The sequence below is a fragment of the Eurosta solidaginis genome, chromosome 1 (genome assembly GCF_040869045.1).
Source record: "Eurosta solidaginis isolate ZX-2024a chromosome 1, ASM4086904v1, whole genome shotgun sequence".
Taxonomy (NCBI): Eukaryota; Metazoa; Arthropoda; class Insecta; order Diptera; family Tephritidae; genus Eurosta; species Eurosta solidaginis.
Window position 1 is genome coordinate 254397563 of NC_090319.1, and position 26246 is coordinate 254423808.

Sequence of the window (26246 nt, forward strand, 5' to 3'; positions counted from 1 at the left end):
CTACTACGAAGGTAGTAGTTATGAGTGGTAGCAGCTGTTTGAGTTGTTGGCGCCGTGGGGCGCGAGCAGCAGCGGGTACTTGTTGTGTCTTGCTGAGCAGCGGGGCTGCTGGAAGGTAGTGGGGGCGCTTAGGCGTAGACTACGGGACGCCCTTGGGCGTGAACAGCAAGGAGCCACAAAAGATTTATAAAAGTTACGTGGACGTCGGGTTTTGGGATCAAGCCCAGAACAACCTGTCCGATGCAACCATCCCTTGCACGAGACACACTGAACAGAGTATGACCGTCCTAAAAAGATTCCTTTCCGGCAGATGCAGCAAAACCATTTCTCAGGACCGGGGTCAGGAGACGGCTCGGATTGGATTCGATGCCTTCCCGGAGTAAGAGAATATGAAGCAGTCCTGCTGTAATGAGCTGCTGGGAGGATGACAATTTTTGGGAGGGACGCAACAAATTAAATGGGGTCACACTGAAAATCCCGAGTCGCTCCGGTACATAGAACGGACTGCCTTGGGAAGCGTAAAGCGTTGGCGGCCTTCGCCCAAAACAATATTAAGGGTAACGTTTTACAAGACGGTGCACCACCTAATTTAAAAATATCAAATAATAATAAAAACGGAGCTCTAGGTGCGTCTTTTGATTCCACGTTTGATAATTTTTGATAAAAATTAAGTGGTGCACCGTCTTTTAAATCGTTACCATATTAAGTTGTATAGAATCGACGAGATGGCCTACAAGGTTTCATGTCATACTAAATCGCTCCCGATATGGTCGGGCTATTACCTTAATGGTTCCCGGAACGTACCCGATCTGCTTCCGGCAAAGGACCAACAAAGTCGATAACGGGGAGTCTCCTTATCTGTACAACAACAACAACATAATTTACTTTCTGGTTTTCATTCATACGTATGTGCATTTTTAAATTAAAAAAAACGTTATATTATTCTAATATATAGCATCTCCGCCGGGTTGCTATTCAGCTCAGAATATGCCAAAATCAGAGGAAATCTACAATTAAATGCAGATTAAGGTGTCATTTGCCAAGGATACAAGGTACTTTACAATCAACATGCTTTGGAATACGGTACCAAACTGGTTGGATGTATTTCCCTAAAAAAGGGTGGAACTACGCATCTTGGTTTGCCAGTATTTGCTTCGGTAATTTATATTGATTTGTATTGATTAAAAATTGCAATAGTAGATAATGTAATGTGAATTAAAATTGAATAGGTAGCCGGAGCAAAAAAGGCAACTGATCGGCATGCAACTGTTATTTATGTGGCGCCACCGGGAGCTGCTGCTGCTATTCTAGAAGCATTAGAACCAGAAATGTCTTTGATTGTTTGCATCACCAAAGGTGGGCCATAACATGATATGGTTCGCGTTAAGCACGCTCTCTTAAGGAAAAAAAAATCGCGTCTAGTCAGGCCCGATTGTCCAGGAATCATCGCACCAGAAAGGGTAAGTAAATTGGGTACCATATTAAATATATAAGCAACATGTATGAATTTTTTAGTGATAATTTGTCATGCTTTTGTTGATAATCAACTGAAGAATGCAAATACGACAGAGTTCGAAGTTCATGTGAAAACCAATTAATTTTTTAATTAGCGTTTGGAGAGAAGAATACATATGTATGTATACATAGAACTGCATAGAAGGGGAGGTGTTAATTAATTATTATCAGTAGATTTGCAAGATTTTTGTCATTTTCCCTGCATCGCAGTTGCCATTACATTGCGTTAAGAGAGGACATCAACACCTTACTACCCACAGCCAGTTAAAATTTTAGTAAATTTTGCTCTTTTCATCACTGTTTCAAAACGTTATATATCGAGCATTCCATGGAGATTGATACATTTTAGCAGACTTTCGCATTGTGGTCATTATTAATATTCAATTCCTAGAAGGTTTAATGTAGTCATATCAATAGTTCCCGAGATGGTGGGGCTAGTACCACAATGGTGCTTGTTACCGGAACGTAGATAGATAGATAATTTATTGAGGATTGCACAGTGACTTGCACATCTCCTTCACAGCCCCTCATCCTAGCCGACTTCCTTGATGAACCCCATCAGTGTTCTTGGCTTAATGGATTAAATGTGGGAATGCTCTGGCCATGGTGAGCCCATAAACTTAGCCCTACGTCTTGAAATTGCGCCGCAAGGCATGGTCCGCCGTCTGCTGATCCATCACAAAATCGGTATGTGTTGTTCGATATTATACCCAGCTTTTGCCGTTACGGTTTCTGTTTCAACAGGTGTGGACCATAATGAGAGGAGTGTTAGAGGCGTTTGTTCCACAATACAGTCAAAGAGATGGTTGGTGTCATGTGGGGACACATTACAAGCAGGACAATGTTTTGTATGTCGGGGTTGATTCTGGATAGGTAAGAGTTTAACCTGTTACGTTACCCAGCTCGAAGTTGAGCTAGAGTGACTACTCTCGTTTCCCTAGGGTGAGTGTGTTCCTCCTCTGCTAGTTTTGTTCTTTGAGTACAGGAATCACCGGCATAGAGGTCCGACGCCTGTTTGTGGAGTTCACTGAAGACATGCTTGTGTTTTTTAGCTTCATACGGCTGTGTTCTCAGGTGCCGTATTTCCTCATAATGTAATGAGGCCGTGAAGAACAAGAGCCACAAAAGATTTATAAAAGTTACGAGGACGCTGGATTTTGGAATCTAGCCCAGAGCAACCTGTCCGGTGCAACCATCCCTTGCACGTGAAACACTGACAAGAGTATTTATTTTTTTAATTTAATTTATTTATTATTACGGCTGTTTGGGCCTAAAACTTAAACTAATCACTTATTTCTATTGAATATGCTGTTGGAATGCCATGTGATTCCGATCAGCATATTTACTAGCGTGACAATGTTCCAATAAATTTGTTTTAAAAGTATTGAAGGTATTACTACTTTTTATGTGATTAGGATGTTAATTGAAATATTTCAGGCCCTTATATATATGACCGTCCTAAAAAGATTCTTTTCCGGCAAACGCAGCAAACTCATTTCTCAGGACCGGGGTCAGGAGAAGGGCCCGGATTGGAGTCGATACCTTCCCGGAAGAGGAGAGTATGGCGCAGACCCGCTGCAAGCATCTGCTGGGAGGATGACAATTTGTGGGAAGGGACGCAACAAATTAAACACTGAGTCCGCCTGCTCATTACCCTCTACTACCCTGTGGCCTAGGACCCAGGGCAACAATACTACGTTGTGTGCTCCTAATTGATTTAGCTTTTCTACGCACTGAAGGGCCAGTGCTGACTTTATTTCGAACGCCGCAAATGCCTTTAGTGGGGCCTGACTTCCTGACTGAGTATGGCCATTGTTTCATTGGGGTATCAGCGCTGAAGGTTCAGCTTAGCGCACTAACTTTTGGCGAATACTTCCGCTTGAAAATGCTCGGATGTGCTTTTACAGGTACTGATATTTTGGCTCTGGGTCCGAAAACTCTGGTTCCAATCCCCTCTGGCGTCTTCGAGCCATCTATGTACAATACGATCTTGAGCAGAATAGTAATACATTGCACCCGCCCATACCTATACAGCCGTGCCAAGAGGCGGAGCAGCCCATTACATTTTGGCACAACCGGAGCACGCTGGACATCCAATCTATATGAAAGCTATGCATTCAAAAGTGTTTGTACCAGTGGCTGGTGCACACCGAACTGGACCAATGTATGCTATATTGATGCCTGCACAAATACCAAACTATGTTTATGTGAATAATGTTACTGCTAATGTCCATTTGCACGTTTGAGCACATACAGTACCTACGTTTATACAAGGTGGAACACCACACTATCTACATGGCGATGTAGCCACCGATCACGTTGTTGTAAGAGATTAATTAAAATATGTTATTCATAAACATTGATTCTTATATTTTCATTATCATTAAACTGTAGACTGTAGACTCATGACGGGTATTCTTACTGGACACTGCCTTCTGGCGTCACGTGCCTTTAAATTAGGCTTGGTCAGTGATAGCAGATGTAGGAAGTGCGGGTTGGAGGAGGAAACGATCGATTACGTTCTGTGCTCGTGCCCTGCGCTTGCCAGGGTAAGACTCCAGCTGACAGATGTAGAAGCAGCAACTGGTTTAAATTCTAGGAAGCTTTTGGTATTTGTCAAGAGGACGGAGTTATTTTATAACATGTCAGACTCCAGCTGTCAGATCTAGAAGCAGCAAGTGGCTTAAGTTCTAGGAAGCTTCTGGTATTTGTCAAGAGGACGAAGTTATTTTATAACATGTCCTGGTTGTTGATAGGGTTTTTAGCTTGGTCGTTAAAACAAACTTCTGGTAACACTACGGACTCATTCAGTCTTTATGAGGTCCTCAAGAACGCGCCAGTTCAACCTAACCTATATTTTGTTTTGGTTTTTACTTTAGAATCAACCGTTTAAGTAAGCGATATCAGCTAACTAAGCACCTTCAAATGTAGATTCATAAGGAACATGGGGTCACCAGAGCCTCGTCTGTTAAAGAAACAGGATTCGCCACGGGTAGGTGAGGTTCACAATTGGATTGGAGCAGCTATATATTGCGCTGGCAACCCATTGAATGGGTTGCGCTACACAACCCCCTGAACCAATTTGGTCTTTTAATCGCCTCTTACGCAGGCATGCCTACCGCGGGTATACTCTAAGCCCCCTAACCCGCTGGAGCCATGAGAAGCGTTATGCATCATTCAGGAGGATCCCTTGCTGAGCCCAGAAAATCTGGGAAAGTTGGATGTACTGGTCGGATGCAGCAAACGAGTATATTCTGTGATAGTATATGATCAGCTTGGAGACAACCAAACGTTTATTTTCCTGTCCAACAGCGAATTGGTTCTAGACCCTGTTGCTAAAGAAAGATAGGCGTAGTCACATCAATTCGTTCCCGGGTTACTCGGGGAAATCAGTTTTAGCAGTACTTTGTACTTTTCATACTGCACCTCCATACAAGAACTTCGGATAATGAATTAAATAGTTGTTGTTGTTGAATTAAACAGTCATCTGCATTGGTTTGTTTTTGTAGCGCGTCTAATTTCCTTCGTAACATCAATCAATTATCCCTTGTTATAATGTTGTGTTCTCTATGAATGCAACAGCGAAGTATCTTCGGGTACCCCTGATTCTAGTTATCTGAAATCTCCTTGAGTCCCTTGTGCCTTTGGCCTCTCAGAAAAGAGCTAATTGTGGAGCCCTATTTATAGAACACTTTTCGGGTTAAATATATTAAAAACTTTAATCTATCCTTACTGATATTAGTTTCTTTCTCATTCTAGGTAATTTGATTTTGACGATGTGCGCATAGCAATATTCCAAATATTCCAGCTGTGGCTGAAGGAAGAACATAAATATGCTCAAATTATAAGAAAACTGCGACAACTATCCCCCCGCCTTTTTAGTACCACAGATAAGGCGCTAACAAGCATACTATGGGAAAGGGTCAAGACCAAAGGATCAATATCACCTGTAAATCGACTTTGATAGCACGAATTGGGGCTTCCGGTATTATCCCTGCAAAACTCATATGGCTCTGCAAACTGATGTTGAACACCACCACCAGCGCAGGAAAAATTGGGCATCATCACTGAGCTTCGAAAGTTTCAGAAAGGGAACAGCTATAAATAGACGTTATTGTACTTAATCAGCTTGTACATATCAATATACACATATGTAAAGTTCACTAGAGTAATAAGGGAATAATTTAAATTGTAAAAAAACATTGTATATATGAATTATTTATAATTAAATATTATCTTAACATAAAGGACGCATTTCATTCATGGAAAAAGCGATTTGACAGAAGGTAACCGGTACGGGTAACCGATAGGCCAGTTACCCGTGTTGTTGTTGTTGCATATGTTTTGGTTAGCGATAACGAAAACATAACTGATGAAGTAACTTAAAAATGTAAATAACATCGAGCGAGAAGGAATGTCGAAAACACAATAGGTAAGAGCGAGAAAGCGAGTCACACGTACACTATTTTGAGAGAACGCATGCGTTACCTTTTTCACGACAGCAATGTAAAAGTCATTAAGACGATAATTGGTGAACCAGTTATTGGTGACGATTAAGTAATCGATTAGGTAACGGGTACCTGTCTTGTAGGGGTCTTGTAGGGTAGTGATTCGAACTTAGCATAAGGTTGCAAATAAGAGGATTTGCAGTAAATTCGTTACAATTGGTGTCAGAAGAGGAATTGTTGAATAAATTCCAGAGGACAACAAGGACATGACAAAGTTAAGTGAATTGAAGATCCAGCAACTGAAGAAGGAGTTGGAGAGCCGTGGATTGAATACAACCGGCATTAAACTCGAACTTCAGGTACGACAAAGGGAGGCAATGGAATTAGAAGGAAGTGACATGGAAGAGTATGACTTTCATCTTGATGGTGATGAGACAACAAAATTGGAGGAGAAAAATGAAACACCGCAGACAATGGCGAACACAGACCTGAACATGATATTGGCTGCAATATCGGCACAAATGTCTGAAATGTCATCACAAATATCTACCAACATGTCATCACAATTGGAATCACAGGAGACACGTATAACTTCTAAGATGTAAACTCAAGTGGAAGAACAAAAGACATATATAGCATCAAAACTGGAATCACAGGAGGCACGTACTTCAGAAATGACGTCGCAAGTGTCATCTCAACTGGAAGACCAAAAGACATATATGGTATCTCATTTAGAAGCGCAAGAGGCACGTATATCTGAAATGTCGGCAGAAATTTTGGAACAAATATCATTAAAACTGGAAGCGCAGGATGCAAAAATGGCTCAATTTCAGGCAGAAGTAGATGATTTAAAAGGTCGTATGGAGCAGTTACAACTAAATCGCCCAGCTATTCCTGCAAGCAATCCAAAGGTGAAAACACAATCCTTTGACGGTTCTGTTCCTTTCTTTAAGCTACAGTTTGAGAAGACCGCAGCAGTGAAAAACTGGAATGCTGAAGATAAAGTTGCAGCTCTATTCGTAGCATTGAAGGGGCCAGCAGCAGAAACCCTACAGACGATTCCCGAAGGAGAGCGGAACAACTATGAAGCATTGATGGCCGCTGTCGAGAGACGTTATGGAAGCAAGCATAGAAAACAGATATTCCAAATTGAGTTGCAAAACCGTCACCAAAGAGCCAATGAGACTTTGCAGGAGTTTGCCTCGGATGTTGAAAGATTGGCTCATCTCGCAAATGCGGACGCACCCGTGGAATACACCGAGAGGGTAAAAATCCAGAGTTTTATAAATGGCATATGGGACGTGGGAACGAAGCGAGCTACATACGCAACCCCAAAGCTGACATTTGCTGAAACGGTATCACATGCATTGACTCAGGAAGCTGCCTCCCTATTGAGTAAACCAGCATATAAGGCTCATCGTGTGGAAGTAGAAAGACCAGAGTGGGTAGACACAATTTTGGAAGCATTGAAGAGTACGCAGCAGAAGAATAATGATGCAGTCAAATGCTTTAAGTGTGGAAAGCCAGGGCACATTGCGCGTTATTGCAACACCAACCCTAACAGTTCCAACAATGTGGGTGGTCGTAAACGCGGAGCTGAAGGAGATGATCAGATCTCCAAGACCAGTCAATCGTTAAACTAAAGCGAGTCAGCAGCAAGGGGCGACAGCTGGCTCCCTCAATTGAATGCCCCATAATCTCTATCTCACAAATTGCAAGAAGGTCAAACAATCTTACTGTCGGAGGACATGTGGATGGAAAGGAACGTTTACTGACTGTAGATACGGGTGCATTCCATTCCATCATTCGATCAGATTTAGTCAACAAGAAGATAAGACCATTGCTTGGAGCAAGATTACGTACAGCCACGGTAGAGGACACCCAGGTAATTGGAGAAGTAGCATGTGAAGTAGCAATTGGGAACGTCACGGTACTACACAATTTTTTAGTGGCAGAGATTGTTGATGAAATCATAATTGTAGTGGACTTCTTAATCGACCAAGGCATCAAGATCGATACGCAAAGCAAGACGATGCGATATAAGAACATGGATGTGCCACTTAATTTCGGCTACGAGAGAGGCTACAGCAGTAAACGAGTGCTGGTGGAAGAGAGTAAGCAAATACCACCAAAATCCGAAGCAGTCATCTGGGCAAAGGTTGATGGAGATTGTGTGACAAACAAATTGTGGGTTGTAGAAGCAGCAAACACATCAGCACTGAATATAGTTGTAGGAAAAATCCTGGCTATGACAAAACAAGATGGACGTATTCCGGTAAGAGTACTCAATGAGTTCAAGTCACCACTCAAACTGACCAAAGGAGTTATTTTGGAAAGATGCCAAGAGGCTGAAGTAGTTATTAACTGTGAACAGCTCCAGGAATACGTTTCATCTAGTAATACTGATCTTTCAAATAACATCACGGCATGGACGCAGGGGTTAGAGGAAGCCTATCAGAGTAAAGCAAAACAACTGCTCCTAAAGTACGCGAACATATTTGACCAGGATGGTTCCAAACCAGGCCGCACCAACGTTGTGAAATATCAAATTGACACTGGAGATGCGAGGCCGATCCGTCAAGCTCCACGTAGTGTTCCACTGGCGAAGCGGGAAGTTGTGAGTCAAATCATACAAGAAATGAGCGACAGCGGCGTCACCGAACCATCAGCTAGTCCATGGAGCTCACCGGTGGTACTTGTGAAGAAGAAGGATGGGAAAATGAGGTTTTGCGTGGACTATCGCAAGCTGAATGACGTCACGAAAAAGGGTAGCTACCCATTGCCGAGAATTGACGACACTCTGGACTCGCTCTCTGGTACGAAATGGTTTTCCACACTGGACTTGAAAAGCGGCTACTGGCAAGTTGAGGTGAGGGAGGGAGATAAAGAGTAAACAGCCTTCAGTGTCGGGGATGTCTTTGGCAATTTACAGTGATGCCTTTTGGACTTTGTAATGAACCAGCTACTTTTGAGAGACTCATGGACCAGGTACTGAATGGACTACATTGGAAAACATGCTTGGTGTACCTGGACGACATCATCGTATTGGGCAAGAACTTTGATGAACATCTTAAGAACTTGGAGGAAGTTTTCCAGAGAATAGCTGGCGCTGGTCTGAAGTTAAGTCCCAAAAAGTGTGCGCTGTTTAAAAAGGAAGTAAATTATTTGGGTCACAAGGTAACGACAGAGGGCATCTGCACTGCGAACGAAATGATAAAGGCTGTAAAGGATTGGCCAAGACCACAGAACCTACATGAATTGAGAAGTTTTCTTGGGCTGTGCACATATTACCGCCGATTAGCACCAAATTTTTCCAGCGTAGTCCATAGCCTCCATGAGCTTACAAGAAAAAATAAAGCTTTTGAATGGAAGAAGGAGAAAGAAATGGCTTTCCAAACATTGAAGGAGTGTTTGTGCACTACCCCAATGTTAGCATATCCGATTCCAGGAGCAACATTTATTCTAGATACAGATGCGAGTGGATATGCTATAGGACGCGTTTTGTCACAACTGCTCGATGGACAGGAGAAGGTAGTTGCATATTACAGCCGTTCAATTGGAAAACCAGAAAGGAACTACTGCGTTACACGGAAAGAGCTTTTGGCATTGGTAGAGTGCATTAAACATTTTCACAAATACCTCTACGGGCAGCGATTCCGCGTCAGGACAGATCACGCAGCGTTGAAATGGCTTTTGCAGTTCCGTAATCCAGAAGGACAATTGGCACGGTGGATCGAGCGGCTACAATGCTATGACCTTTCCCCTGAGCATCCGAAAGGTATTGCCCATGGGAATGCCGATGCAATCTCACGAAGACTATGTAGTTTGGAATGCAAGCACTGTTCAAAGGCCGAGGCTAAAGAAGACATTATAGATTTCCGGCCAATGACTATAATGTGTGCGGATGAATGGGACAAGGAACAACTAAGGAAGTGTCAGCTAGAAAATACAGATCTGTCACATGTTACGCAAGGGCTCGAACGAAACGAAAGACCAAATAGAGAGGAGATGTCAGCAGAGAGTCCCATTGCGAAGTCATATTGGGCACAGTGGAACAGTTTAGAATAGATATCCGGTTGTTTGCATAGAGTATGGGAGAGTGAGGATGGTCAATGCAAGAAGAAACTGATAGTTTTCCCAGAAAGAGGATTCCTGACGTGCTCAGCGAGTTGCATAATGGTCAAAGCGAAGGTCTTCTTGGAATCACTAAGACGCTCGAGAAGATTAAACAGAGATTCTATTGGGTTGGTTGCCGTCAGTCGGTCACTGAGTGGATTGCAAACTACGAGGTTTGCAGCAGAGCGAAAGAGCCCAAAACCCGAAGTCATGGCCAGATGAAGCAATATAACTCAGGTGCGCCATTTGAAAGGATCGCTATGGATGTCGCAGGTCCATTTCCTACTAGCAACTGGGGAAGCAAATATATACTGGTAGTTATGAATTATTTCAGCAAATGGCCAGAAGTATACCCAATTCCAAATCAAGAAGCAGAAACAGTAGCAGAAGTGTTTATAAACAATTGGGTTGGCAAAGGTATGGTGTACCAATAGAGTTACATTCTGACCAAGGCAGGAATTTCGAATCAGCTGTATTCCAGGAAATGTGTAAATCATTGGGTATTCGAAAAACACGGATAGCTGCATTCAGTTCGATGGTATGGTGGAACGTTTCAATAGAACTTGGAGGAGCTTAAAGGAAAATAGTAGACAAGTACCATAAGAAGTGGGATACCCGCATACCATTATTCACTCTTGATGGCTTACCGATCAGCAGTGCATGAGGCAACGGACCAAACCCCTGCAGAAGTAATTTTTGGCAATGACCTTCGACTGCCAGCTGATTTGAAGTTTGGGATAGATGCCGATGCGGAGAGAAATGTCAAGAAATCCACTGGTGTCTTGGAAGAAGAGCTGAGAGAGATACACGATCTTGTAAGACAACGAGCAAAGATTATGAGTGACAAGATGAAAGCTCGATACGATAAAGCAATTAATTCGGAAGGTTTTCAGGAAGGAGATTTGGTGCTGTTATACAACCCACAACGAACATAAGGTTTGTTCCCGAAATTGCAGTGTAATTGGGAAGGCGCATACAAAGTTATAAAACGGATCAACGATGTAGTGTACCGCATACAAACCATTGGCAAACCACGAACCAAAATTAAAGTCGTTCATTTGAAAAGGCTGGCATCGTTTAGATCGAGAGATTTGTCTGATCGGGATGATCAGACTTAGGTGGAGGGCAGTGTTACGAATATTAGCAACACTAAGGGGTACTATCATCCGTAAGCCGATGCTAAACAGTGATATCATGCACATCCATAAATCAATCATTATGTATCTACATAAACGAATCAATAATTATGTCTACACATATGAACGTACACGCAGCGGAGAAGCAACGCACAAACACATGCATATATCTTATCTGAGGTGCTAACAAGAGAGGGCAATAATTTGTGCAAGTATTAATCACGCGCATATGAGAAGCTATAAACGTAGTTGTGGCTGGTGATTTTGTAGCTGATAACTAACTAGTAAATTCTGGAATGGAAAAGCCTAGAAGTATGCAACGAGAAATCAAGAAGTATAAAAGGCCGCGACAGTAGAGGCGCGAGAGTTAGTTTCATTTAAGCTATCAATCAGTTTGAGTTAAGCAAGCTATCAGTAAGCGAAATATAAGTGTTATTGTGAAGTACTTTAATAAAGGCCATTTTGCATTATTGAAGAGTGGAGTTATTTGTTCAACAGTTTAGTGATTCGAACTTAGCAGAAGGTTGCAAATAAGAGGATTTGAAGTAAATTCGTTACAGTATGTTGCGACATCGGATGTCCTACAGGGTAGCATTCTTGGTCCATTGCTATTTGTGTTGTTTATAAATGATATTTCCTCATGCTTTAAGTTCAGTTACTTTTTGCTATATGCCGATGACTTGAAGATATTTTCGAGAATTACCAATCTAACTGACGTGGCTAAAATTCAATTAGACCTTAATAATTTATACTTGTGGTGCCTGAAGTCGCACCTTTCGCTTAATATCAGCAAATGTTTTCAGGTTTCTTTTTCAAAATCTAATAATCTTTTAGCATCATCTTACAGTATTTCAGCTAATACTCTGCAGATATCCAGTGACATAAAGGATCTTTGTGTTATTTTTGATGCCAAGCTCTCTTTCAACAGCCACATTGATTTTATAGTATGGAAGTCATATGCTATGCTAGGTTTTCTTAGAAGAAATAGTTTTGATTTCTCAAATCCCTATACATTAAAGTTGCTTTACACCACTTTTGTACGTCCCTATCTGGAGTATGCAGCCTTTATATGGCGTCCATTTCATCAATTTAGAATAGACAGGATAGAACGTGTTCAAAAAGTGTTTCTTAAATACGCTTTGTTTTGCCTTCGCTTCACGGAACCAGTTCCCTCCTACAGGTCTCGATCATTGTTAATATATCTTAAATCTTTAGAAAAAAGAAGGTCTGTCCTCTCGTTAACTTTTGTTTTTGGCATTATACAAGGAACTGTTGACTGTACTTATCTTCTGGAGCGCATTTATCTTAATGTCCCGCAAAGGACACTGCGATTTTCAAATATTTTTTATTGCGAAAACTTTAAGACAAACTATCTTCGGAACGCCCCTTTGTCAAGGGCTGTTAATGAATTCAATATAATCTCTAATTCTATCGATATTAATTTTCGCTCTCGACATCATATTTTCTTTATACTTTAAATCAGGCATGCTTAACCAACGAAACGATATCATTTCGTTACGATAATCAACGTTAATAAACGAAACGAAGTCATTTCGTTTCGTTTATTAACGTTTAGATCGTCAAATTAACGAAATGATTTCGTTTCGTTTTCTGCCATATCCAAACGAAATCAAATCGTTTATGTTGATTATTAATTTCAAACTATGCTGGCAAAGCTGATTGATGGCGGAGTCATTAAAGGTGAAAGCATTAGCCAAGCTGATTGCAACTTTTCTCATGAATTTTGACAGTACAAACATTTCTCAGAGTATTTTTGACATTACCACCAACGAATTACACAAACAAATTACATAGAGTTTGTGTGTGTATGTGCGCTCGTTGTTGCCACCTTACGGCTTCACCATGGCTATAGCATTGCCAGCACAATTCAAACATAAAGTATCACGTTTTTGTTAACGTTTTTAACGTTAACGAAAGCTTTTCGTTTCGGTTAAAAACGAGATACAATTTATCTTGATAATTTCTTTATCGATAATATTTCGAAGTGTTTCAACGGAAACGGTGGAAATTTTTTGATAAACGATTAGCTTAACGTTAAGGTGCATCCCTGCTTTAAATTTATAGTTTAAATTTATTACTTTGCTAAATTTTATTTACTCATAGTCTGTAAGAATATTTTTCATGTTCGTAGACTAATTCAAATAAATAAATAAATAAATATGAATGTTGTTGTTGTTGCTGTTGTTGTAGCGATAAGGACACTCTCCGAAGGTCTTGGGGAGTGTTATCGATGTTGATGGTGCTTCGCGGGATGCAGAACCGGTACGTTCCGGTACCAACCCCGACCATCTCGGGAGCGATTTGTTATGACACCGTCCCACCCCCCTAGATCCATGAGGAGTTCGTGGTCGCCAGAACCCCGGTTGTTAATGTAACAGGATTCGCCACGTATAGGTGAGGTTGACAATCGGGTTTGGAGAAGCTATATATTGCGCTGGCAACCTGAAAGGGATGCGCTACACAACGCCTTGAATCTATTTGGTATTTTAGTCGCCTCTTACGACAGGCATAAAAATATACAACGTTGTGAATTAAACTAAGTGTGATATATTCTGCATAGACGTCAAAATTCCAAAGTGATTGGATCACCTGATTTGTAATTCATTATCGCTGTCTCATTCTGAATCGCTTTCTATGACCCGCTCATGGTTCAGTTATGTACAGGTTGGCTCATCTCATCAGCTGATTTTATTTATGTCATTGCATGGTCGAAGGGATTGTCAAAAGGAGATGGCAAACTCAAAATGAAACCAACACATTGGCAACATTTTACTTACACATACAAAAACTGCTAAGTTTTAAGTTTCCATTCCATACCATTCGCACCAACACCAATACACAGATTTTGACAATTTGAACACATATTTTGTTGCTTTACAGATGAGCCAACCTGTATATAGTTGAACTCATGGACCCGCTGAAGATATGCGCCGCTATATTGAACACCCTGTCAAAACGCTAAAAAGTAGCCATATTGAACATCCTGTCAGGCAGTTGACAGATAAGATATCACACTTATGCGGCAGTTACCCACCGACGTGTGCCGTACGTACGGACGTTTGTCGTACGAAGCACGTTTGACCGAACTCTCAAGCCCGTAGGAATCAATGTGTGCGTCTGTGTACATGTACATAACATATTTGTGTGTGTATTGTTTAGAGCAAAGCACTGTTGCCATTGACCAGTTTGCATGTATGCTTATGGAAACATCAACTTTTTCCAATTTAATTTTTGATATTGTAAAAGGCCGGAATACATATTAAATAAGTATAAATAGATTACATATTTATAATCAGCACTTTTACATAATTATTTCGAATTATTTTCACAATTTTTCAAACTTTAATTAGGTGTTTTTGCATAAAATTGCAAACGGTCAAAAATTAGCGCACAAAAGTTTACTAGGCAACTCTGTCTAGTAAGAGAGCGATCAGCTGACACGTTCTTACGGAATAATCAAAATTGTTTTGATTTCTACGTTCCGGGCTACGTACGTACGGGCGTTGCACGTCGGCGAGTTTTCGTTTACATTGCTCACTCATAAGATAGGTCGTGTCAGCTGACACGTTTTTTCTACGTAATTTCGTGAGTAACCACGGCTTTAGTTTCATTCACAATGCTCTAAGAGAGAAACATGAAACGAGAATTTTAGTTATGTCCAGCCAGCGCCACGTGCTAAATTCCATCAAGCTACTTAAAATATTACAATGGCAATGCTGAACTCGATTTTCTTAAACACGTGTGTGTATTCCATAAAACGAAGAAGCGTGGTTCTGCCATTTTCTCAAAGTATCTCATAGACGTTGTCTCGCTGCGTTAGCAAAGTCTTAATTGTACAAAATGAAACAGAAGAAAGGCAACGTGAGTTTAAAGTCTCCCTTGAATGGAGCTAAAAACGATTGTATTGCGAAGACACCTAAAAATGTGGGTCCAAAAACTCCTGCGAAGGGAACACCGGCAAAATTTACTCCAAAGAAAGGTGCAAAAACACCAGTAAAAGTGGTACCACCAAGAGATCTTGTTGAGGAAGAAGAGGAAGAGGAAGATTCTGGCGCCGATGTTGCTGCAGGTGTCATCGAAGCAGAGGCTTCTGATGTTGAAGAAGAAGAAGGAGGCAATGATGATTCTGACGATGAGGAGGACGATGATGCTGAAAATGGCGGACAAGATGAAGAGGATGATGATGACGAAGATGCTGAAAATGGTGGACAAGATGACGAAGAAAGTGATGAGGACGATGATATTAATGTACCAGATGAGGCACCTATCGGAAAGGAATCTGAAGGTTTGACACCCAAACTCAAGAAAGGTAATAAGGCAAATGCAGATAACGAAACTGGTGTTCCAAATATTAAAACTGGTGCTTTGCCGAAGGATTTTCCTAAAAACCAAGTTCTTGTTGTGAAGAACCTTCCCAGAAGTAAGTTACGTGATATGGCGTATATATATATTAATATATTTATATATTTTATTTAGCATATAAACAAATAGATCTTGTTGAGGTGTTTGCAAAGTTTGGTACCTTGCATACTATATATAACAATCATGGCCCCAATGGCAGTGTTGCATTTGTTGCATATTCGTCACCAGAAGAAGCAGAGGCAGCTCAAGTTGCAACTAATGAAATTGCGCAGGTCAAAGGCAAAACTATTGCTGTAAACATTCAATTAACAAATAAAAAAATTAAGGGAACCGAAGATAGAAAGAAATCTGCCGAGGAAAAGAAAGCATCATACGAAGAAAAGAAAAGGAAAATTGAAGAGAGCAAAGATAGAACTGTATATGTAAAGAACCTAAAACGAACTATCACTGAGGATAAAATAAAGGAGCATTTTGCTGAGTGTGGTGATATTGAGAGTATAAGAAAAGTTGTACGCCCTCCATCATGTTATGCTTTCATTACTTTCACTGATGTATCCTCTGTCTCTATGGCCCTGAAGCGCCATTATTCTATTCTTGATGAAAAAAACATATGGGTAATGAAAAGTGATGTGGATGTGAAAGAAATGAAGGATCCGCTACGTACTGTCATTGTAAAAAATACAAAAAGTCTTGGTAAGCGACAAAGAAAAAGTATTAAAAATTAAGTATTAACCAATCGACTTTTATTGCAGAATATGTTGATCCTGAAATATTAGAGTTAGCATTTTCCAGTTGTGGAGAAATTGAAAATATTTCTATATTATGCACAAAGAACGTCTTAGCTTTTGTAACATACAAAGACCCAAAATGTGCCAAAAAGGCTTTGAAATTAACTGGTACTACTACGGAAGATCTGGAATTAGAGGTCGAGGAGTATAAAGTGATTACACCTAAAAGTAGATTAGCTATCTTCATACAAAATATAAAGCCTGGTAAGTTTTTAAGTACATCAATAAAATTTCAAACAAAGATCATCGTTTGCTATCAGACAATCTAGTATGCAGTTAATAAGCGAGTGAGAAATTCATCATGCAGTTTAATATGTACAAATGCTCTTCCCGCGTTATGATTTTGACTCTCTCATGGCGGTTTGCTGTGTTATTTCTCTACAGAAAATTATTTTTCGACCCTTTTGGAATACGTATGTCATTTAGATAATGTTAACCTTAGACTAAAGCGATACCTTTGGTTGGCATTCAATTATATAGCCACTTTTATTTAATGCGAAATAATGGATATGAAAAGCTTGCCCCGACTCGCCTTGATTTTTGATGTGGTTTGCACTCTTGTACAAAAACATTAAAGCTCCGGAACTTGTGGGTGGTATTTTTGGAATCTGAACACTCGTATATCTTCCCAAATTGGAAAGTTAACTTTAGATAATGGGATAACAACATTTGTTTACATTACATAACATTTGTTTTAAGCAAAATAAAACGTATTTGCAAAGAATATCACTTTGATAAGTTATAATTTAACTGTGGATGACTTAGCCTGCTTTGGATCAGCTAAGGTCAATCTTGATATCGCGACTGAAAGCAGTCTACGCAAGGGTACTCAAGGGTAGCTAGTGCAATTTAAGCTACTACACCTAAGTGTCAATCTAACCTACCCGTGGCGAACTTATTTTTATTTAGCAGGTATGGTTCGTAACAAGTTCCAAGCGGAGGGAGTGCTTGTTTACAATCGACTTTTCGCTAAGTGCAGCGAATAAATATAAACTCAAATATATTTTTTTATTAATAAAATGAATGGAGCTAAACTTTCGTACTTGTGTACTTACTAGATACAGCGACATATTAAACATAATATATTAAATACATTTAAATATTTTTCATTTAAACTAAACAGAATCCGACTATTCGTCCAAAAACATGAGAATAATTATGAGCTCACTATCTCATTTTTGCCTAATATTTTGTGGACCCACCCTGGTTTTTGAATACATCCATCATTCGGCGTGGGACACTTTGAGCAACCTTATTTAGAGTACCACCAGGAACCTCCCTCCACGAGCTTATGATTCTGTCCGTGAGTTCAGACACTGTCTCAATAGAAGGTCTTTCGGTATCGTAAACCTTTCTTGACAGGATTCCCCACAAGTTTTCTATTGGGTTCAAATCTGGGCTTAAAGCTGGCCATGCTAAAACCGGGACACCGAATTCCTCAACCACTTTTTTGTTGTTCTTGCTGCGTGAATGGGCGCGTTATATTGCTGGAAAATAAATTCTTCGTCTTCTGATATATATATATATGTATATATTAAGGTGGGTCGATTTGTATGGACGAAAGTTAACCGATATGGAGCCTCCGAAATTTCATATTTTTTTACTTTTTTTGGACTTTGCTTTTTAATGTTTTTTCATGACCTGTTAAAAAATTTTCGCATGTATAAAATTTTTTTTTTTTTCAAAAAGCTGTTATCGATACGTTTTTAGCCGACATTTTTGGGTCGGACAGGGTATACCTAAAAATTTTACAAACAAATGAAAATTTTTTTAGTAGATCATGAAAAAAACCTTAAAAATCAATGTCGCAAAAAAACAATCAAAAAATTAATTTCGCAGGCTCGAAAATTTTTTTTTTTGGGTATGCGTAGTGGAACTTTTTTTCCTGACAATAGGGTGTGTAGAAGCTATATATTGCGCTGGCAACCTGAAAGGGTTGCGCTACACAGCTCTTGAATCTGGTATTTCAGTCGCCTACGACAGACCTACCGCGGGTATATTCTGACCCCATAACCCGCTGGGGGTAAATCGACCCAGTCTAATATATATATAATTATTTTTTTAAATAGTTGAATAGACTTATTTTTATCGCTTGTGTGAAAACCGTTTTCGATCCGTGATCGTATGTTACGATTCCATAGCAGCTGACTTGAAAATTCGAAATTCCTATTCCCCAATTATTGTTCTCCCTCAGAGAAAAGAATTGGAGAAAATTTTCCCCGGGAATAAAAAAATCCGCGAGAATGAAATTCAGAGGGAATATTTAGAATTGGGCTGGTTATTTTTCCGATACCTTCTCCAAACGTGGGGTTTAAAAAAAAAAATGAGCTGAAAGGGTAAAAGAGATTTACGCAAGCTAATATATCCAAAATTGGAAATTTTCGAAATGAATACTTTTGAATTGGTCAGTTGAACATAAATCTGTGTAATAAGCACGGTGTTTTATTAAAAACCAATCAAATACATGCAGTCATATCTGTACCGTATAAGAATTATATACATACAAACATGCAATCAGAACAAATATTACTAAAAGTAAAAAGCCTAGTCCCGTAATTTTAGAGATAATAGTAACTTTGGGATGCGTACAAAAAAATAAAAATGTCAATACAGAAATTTCGAAGTTTTAAATGGTTCGAAATATCGAAGTCATATTCTGTCGAAAAAGATTTCAAACACTACAGTGTTTAAGCTGCCAGGTCTGCAGGTGGGATGCGCAGAATGGAATACAATGCAGCCCATTATGTTAACCACTGGTCGCCTACATACAACCCTATTTTTTGGAGATATTTCGCCTACTCAAAACAATACCGGGTGAAATTTTCTGACGCTTATTATTCAGAGTGGTCATATATAGAAATAAAGATGAAAACATTCAAAAATTGTTCAATTCTTTGCCTCAGCAAGAAGTATTACACATATGGATTATACAATAAATTATTTCTGATTTAAACTACTAAAACAAATTTTCCCGCGAATCTTTCTAGTCTTGTTTGTAAAATGGTATACTTAACTAATTGGCGCTTAACTTTTTAAACGGTAATGATAATCCAATAAGTTGTTTTTTCGCAGGACCAACTGTCGCCAATTGGTAGCACCAAAAAAATTTTAACCAGGGTGTGGCCGCCATCTTTTATTGCTCTCTTAGGCGGGCTGCGAAAAGAATACCTTTTTGGCTGGAGCACCATCAATAATTCTCATAACATAGCCTAGCCGGTGTAGCCGTTTTATTTAAAATAGCTGGACTACGTTGACGTCTGCATAAAGCAATAGTTTAATATAATGAAAAAAAAAAAATCGGGGGAAATTATATAGAATTGTGCTGTTTTTACAGCAATGGCTTCTTGCGATAGCCACAATTATTGCCCTTTTGCATTATTCAAATATCAATTCAGCCAATATCAATTTTTCCGTCATACATAGATATGTAGTGACTACCCAAATCGAACCCTGCCGCAATATGTGGCCATAGTGTACAAGTACAAGTGTGTTGACTTATCTGTCAAGCATTCTGACAGGCACTCGCTGGATTCGGAATGACAGCGAATTCAAAATGGATACCATTACCGAGTGCGCCGAATGATTGAAAAATTGAAAAAGTCGATACGATTGGTAGTCAAAAATGTTGTCGTTGAGACCAAAAATGCGACTCTAGACCTGAGATTTCCATCAGGTGAGCGAGGCTGTTTGTATTTTTGACGTTTATCGCTTAGTGAACACACTTGGTATAGGTACACTATGTATGTGGCAACACCATAGAACAGCTGAGTTTTAGCAACTACAGCCAACGTCTAGTAATACTTTGAATTTCAACGCATATATAATTTGGGACATAGTAAATTTTACCAAGTACCGCAACTAACAGCTGATCGATGAAATTCGCACATTCACACGCACAGTTCTCGACACAGTTTCAAAAAAAACTTTATTTAGCTTAAATTTTAAAGTGAGATAATCCTTACCAATTGATATATATATAGAACATATAAGGCTTTTTGTTGTTATTAAAAGAATCTTTTCATTTATATTAAAGTTTTTATCATTTATTTTTGAACTTTATTTTAACAATTTCATGCGATTTTAAAGCATTTTCGTGCATATAAATACAACCATGTGCATATACGTTTTGACATTACATTTTACACGTTCGTATTTGCTATTCTCATTGTTTCTAAATTCGTTAACAATGACTGCGGATATTCTGTGTGATTTTTCAAAAAAATGTATTATTTTTGTGAAATTTTATACTTAATCTGTGGTATTGTGGTGGTCAAAAAGCTTTTATGCAAAAATACGTAGCCTAACAACGCGACATGGTATTTCGTAATGTCGAAGTACTTATATGTATATGTATTTCATGTGGAAGCTTGCATTTGAGAACACGGTTGCCACTTAAGTCCGTTCCCTTCCACCCCTATATGGTCCGCTGGTCCTTTTTTCTCAATTTTGGTTCTTTTTCGGCACGGTTTTGGTACTTCTATTTCTTTTTCACTGAAACAAAAATTCAAAACACTGCTAAAAAAATTGCCGCAAATCTTTTACCCACATAAAATTTTCAATTTACTCCAATGGAATTCTTACCACGAAAATTGCTCTATCAATAAAATGTAGCAGAACAATGACATTTCACTTGGGAGATAATTTAGGCGAGTCATTAAAAATGAAGTGTTGAATGTTCGGACAAACACATTGTCATTAATTTTTGATGAAACAACGCACTTATCAGAAAAAGACTTGTTTTAGTGTTTAGATATTTCGATCGGTATTCAATTATTATACAGTTGAAACTTTTAAGACGCTTCATTTTTGTCTGAGCTCTATACTCACAGTTACTGGATCTAGGCTATGGAATGAAGTTTAACCTGTGAATGAAAATGAAAGCATCTATAAAAATAGCATTAAAATAATTGCTTAGTTTCATTTACGATTTATTGAGTTTGCCACAACGCAAATTTTTTAACCGTTCCTTACTAAAACCTAGCTGCGCTATACATTTTATTTCATTGCAATCAAGCAAAACTAGGTTCACAACGTTAGATTGGTGAAAGACAGTCTTATCCTAAAAATTTGAAAATGTGATACCTAAAAGTACACTTTATTTTTGTTTGTGCAGTTTGAACTAAAGCCAAGTGTCTCCTTTATTAAAATTTTATATAGGACACCCCTGAAACATCCTACAATTTTCGTTTTTTACAACAAATACGATACTATAGTAACTTGTCGAATTGTTTGTATACCAATAAAATAAAACTAAAATTTGGTCCTTTTTTTTGAGGTCTGGTCCTATTTTCGATAAATTTTGGTCCCAAATGGCAATATGGTGTGGCAACCGTGTTTGAGAATGCACGTGATAAGGTTGCATTTTTCCGAACTTATTTTTTTTTAAATAATGAAATAGTAGTATGAAAGCGATTGCCATAGTAGTAGACATGTACATGAATATTATGAACAAAGTTTAAAGCTCAAAAAAATGTCTTTGAAATATATGCCCCTATTACGGTATACAACTACTTAGTTGGGTTGTAATTAAAACAACTCAACTTTCAGACAACTCAACTCCTGTTTGGTATTACAAATTACAACTTATTTTAGTTGAAGTTAAATTGAGTTGCCAACCTAAGAAAGTGATGATTTGACAGATAAATGAACAGCTGATCAATTTGTGGCTGAAATTTAAGCATTTGCAATTGATTCTTTATTAATAAAAAAAATGGATATTAGCATAGAATTTTTTTATAACGACGAAAATGTTAGTGACAGATGCGTCAAATACGTAATGTTGCGAATAAGAAAACATTTACGCGATCACTCCAATCCCTTGGAATTACCAAGCACCAAGTAAGAAAACGTTTAAGTGACAATTCATAAGATTCGAATGTAGTTATTTTGCAGATTTGTAAGCTATTTTCGGTTAAGTAAGGAAGCATTTTGCTCCTTACTAAACGAAATGAAGGGCCATTTCCGCAAACGCGTTCGCTGTACATCATATTTTAAAATTATGCGCTACACTCCGATTCCTTGCTGACGGCTGCTATCAAAAATGCTGTGGAAATGATTTTAGTGTTGGGCTGGCACAACTTGCAACATCTATTGTTGTCAAAGAGGTCTTAGATATTATTGAGGAGCATATTAGTGCGAAGTGGATTAAAACCCAAACAGCAAAAATTGTATTTTACTCTAAGGATTCCCAGGAGTAGTGATTAGTACCAACGGGACTCACGTTCGCATAATTTCACCTTTTTTGGTTGCATTCGAACTGCGGCCAGCCTCGTCCAACTTGGGAATGTCGCTCCATAAAGTCAAAAAGTTATTCAATGTAATCCTTCGTTTAAACGTTGTTTTTTCTATAAATGTGTACAAAATTGTACACTTTTTTTTTTTTTTTTTTTTTTTTTTTTTTTTAACCTTTATTATATTGAGGCTCGAACCTCAAGCACTTGCAGCCTCAAACAAGTGCCAAACAGATGCGCCAAACGTACTACCTACCTTTGAAGAGTTGTACATTTTTGTTTGATTAAAAAAGGTTTTAAATTTTTTGTTTATTTTTTTCGGTAACGTTTTATGAGACCGTGCACCATCTAACTCTTATCAAAGGTGGTATCAAAAGACGCGTTTCGGTCTCCGTTTTTAGGATTAGAAAGCGAAAATTAAAAATTTTATTTCTGTCCTAAAATATTCACAAAAACCCACAAAATGGCCCCGAGAGGGCCCGAAATATGAGGCCCGATCCATAGTTTTTTTGCACAGAACATCATTCAGCGTAGGCCGCGATTTGTAAAAATAACCCTGGGTGGCTCCACGCCTTTCTGCATTAGTATGTACAACAAATCTGGCAAAATACAACAACCACATGAAAATTTGAACCGAAATGATATGATAGAAATTAAATTTTAAATTTTTGTTTTCGGATTCTAAAATTGGAGGTCGAAGCGTGTCTTTTGATACCAACTTTGAAAATTTTTGTTAAAAATTAGGTGGTGAACCGTCTTGTAAAACGTTACCTTTTTTCAAAGCAACTGCAAAATTGTATGAGACAACTGCTAATAATCAGTTGTAAGATTTTGACGTCTTTGACAACTACACCAACACAAGGTTGTAAGCGGTAATGCCACGTCTACATCTGACTTTGAACACACGTGCTTTAATTGCTTCAATCCATAAGCAACGCAACGCAACGTCAACGTCAAAGCAACACACAAATAATTAAAAACTTACGTTCTTGAAGTTTCTTGCATTTTAGAAAAAAAAAAACGATTTTCTATCGCCGTTCAACTAAATAAAAAACATAATTTTGTATTCATGTCGATTTCGTGATCGATCAGGAGAGACGGTGGAACATATCCTCGTGGAACGCGACGCAATCTAATGAGGGCACAATAGATCAACGGTCGCAGTGCAATACTCAATAAATTGTCGATCTATCTGCGGCTGGGAAACTTTTAACGTGCCTTTTTTCAAAGTGACACTTTATTTGACAAATCACAACGATTTCTTTCAAATAAATTGCTTGTTAGCGTTAACCGAAGATGGTGAAAACGGCCAATGGAATTGTTAAGTTATATAGCGAGAAAGTTAAGATATAATGCACAGGTATTAAATGCTTGCATGCATATAATAATTTTTATTATATAAAAGTAGTACGACATTGAGATTTTAGTTCTGCTATTTTTAACACAGAGTTATTTTTTAACTAAAGTAAGAAGTAAAAAACATGATTAATGACTACATTTATAGGTGTTTCATTTATTTTCATTGAGGAATAAATCGTAAAAATAAAAATCATGTTATTATAAAGTATATGTGAAGCCCCATTGGTTTATATATTACATTTTTAAAATGAAAATCTGCTAAAAAAGGAGCAAAACCTAACTACATTTTTTTCATTTTCGTACTTAACTACACTCCCTTTTGTGATTCAGGATTTCAGGCAAATTTTGAAAAAACTCCGAACATCAATTCCTTCATTATACTTCATTCGAGTGCCTATTTTCACGGCATTGTAAATTTTACCAAGTAGCGCAACTAACAGCTGATCGGTGAAAATTCGCACATTCACACGCACAGTTCTCGACTCAGTTCCAAAAAAAAACTTTAGATTATTTAATTCAAATTTTAAAGTGAGATACTCCTTATAAATTTATGTATACAGAATATATATGGCGTTTTTGTTGTTATTAAAACAATAGTTTTATTTATATTACAGCTGTTATCATTTTTTTTTTTAACTTTGAAAAAACTCCGAACACCATTCCTTCATTATATGATATTCGACTGCCTAGTCCACTGCCTTCCACTCTATTCGCAACATAACCTCTACTTAAGCTGCCAAACTATATAGTAAACAATGTTTCACGGCCTGCGAGTGCCTTCCAGTCTATTCGCAACATAACCTCGAATTAAGCTACCAAACTACATAGTAAACAATGATTTGGGACTTTCCCGTTTAAGATAAGACATTGCTCTTCTTAGTTTTAGTTTGAGTTTTATTTACTAATTGTGATCTATTATTCCACAGAACAAAGGTTTCGCCTTTGCTTTCCTGAAAAATTTTGTTTGCCGCTTGCAACGTTTTTCGCTATTAGCCTTGCAATTATTTAAAGACCCAATATCGATCTTTTTTTTTATTAAAATTGTTCTAAAAAAATGTTACAAAAACTATTTTCTTTGGCAAATGTTAAGAAAATAATAAAAACGTTATTTATATCTTATTATATATTGATATTATTTTACACATTCTGCCTACTTTCAGACGTAACCGAAGAAGATATTCGTGAACGTTTTGCTTCGTGTGGTCCAATAGAAAATGTAATTGTAAACAAACACGGCTATGCGATTGTTAGGTTTGAGGATATGGACGGTTTTTGCAAATCATTTTCTTTGAATGAAACATTTTTGCACGGTAATATGTTGTTTTTGGAACCATATTCGGAGAAGAAGCAGGTTATGCTTAAAAAGAAGCATACAAGCCCCTTGAATAGAAAGAGACAAGGGGCACCGTATCAAAAAAGTGGATATGGGAAGAAAAGGAAATTAATTTAAAGGAAAACTGGTTAATGGAACGTGAAAAATTCAGGCCATTTTAATATCTCTTAATATAAAATATTAGTTTTACCTTTATAGTATGTATTTATGCACCCAGACTACACAAATTAAATGCGTATATCCAAACTAGAATAAAAATAATTTAATAAACAAATAATATAATGTAACGAATTTTGGAAAATACTGATTATTTTGCTCCTTCTGCTATCGTTTGAAATATTCAGTACATTCTTTTATTTACAAGTGTACTGTAGTAGTACTTCACAATTACAATACTCGCGTACTTCCTAATAGCGTGTTAAAATCAAACTGATTCATTATTCCTCACCTTGCGATGCTTTTGTACCCTTGGATAGCTCATGCACCCATTTCTCCTAAGGTATAGACTTTTCCCGAACAGCTGCTTTATGCTCCTTTATGTATCTTATATATACGTTTCCTTCTAGCTATATGGGTGTGTATGTGTGAGTTAACTTCTGCTCTTAGCTGATGCCTCCATGTGTGTATGTAAAATAATCTGTTTGCTGTTAGCCTTGCTGTTTACATCAGTGGTCACCAAAATTGAAACTGTGGCTGTGTGTTAGTAAGAGTAACATCATCGCGGTTCAGTCGTTGATCTAACTAGGTAGGACATATGTTTGCTAACACGCAACATATTAAACGTAAATATGCTACACAAATACCATTTTATTTTATTGCTTGGGTCTAACAAAAAAAGTAAACAATAAGTGTGGCTGCTTGCTTTATTGCTGTTTATTTTTTTATTATTATTTTATTGCTGTTTATATTTTATTTATTATTATTTTATTGCTGTTTAT

The 26246-nt window shown here is 38.2% G+C and overlaps 1 protein-coding gene and 1 long non-coding RNA gene across 2 annotated transcripts; both read left to right on the forward strand.

The window, feature by feature from the left end:
• The first annotated feature begins 985 nt into the window (after window positions 1-985).
• LOC137237116 (uncharacterized) lies at window positions 986-5624 on the forward strand. Its single transcript, XR_010948832.1, has 3 exons — window positions 986-1157; window positions 1230-1460; window positions 5275-5624. It is a non-coding gene; the product is annotated as an uncharacterized lncRNA (long non-coding RNA).
• Window positions 5625-14969: 9345 nt separating this feature from the next.
• On the forward strand, window positions 14970-25599 carry mod (modulo). Its single transcript, XM_067760387.1, has 4 exons — window positions 14970-15656; window positions 15713-16291; window positions 16351-16590; window positions 25136-25599. The coding sequence occupies exons 1-4, from the start codon at window positions 15077-15079 to the stop codon at window positions 25423-25425; spliced, it is 1689 nt and encodes a 562-aa protein (XP_067616488.1). The 5' UTR covers window positions 14970-15076; the 3' UTR covers window positions 25426-25599.
• Window positions 25600-26246: the final 647 nt, after the last annotated feature.

Coding starts and splice junctions, on each gene's coding strand:
- mod (XM_067760387.1), top strand. CDS start 15,077: ATGAAACAGAAGAAAGGCAACGTGAGTTTAAAGTCTCCCTTGAATGGA. Junction 15,657..15,712: donor TGTGAAGAACCTTCCCAGAA/GTAAGTTACGTG, acceptor TATTTTATTTAG/CATATAAACAAATAGATCTT. Junction 16,591..25,135: donor CATACAAAATATAAAGCCTG/GTAAGTTTTTAA, acceptor GCCTACTTTCAG/ACGTAACCGAAGAAGATATT.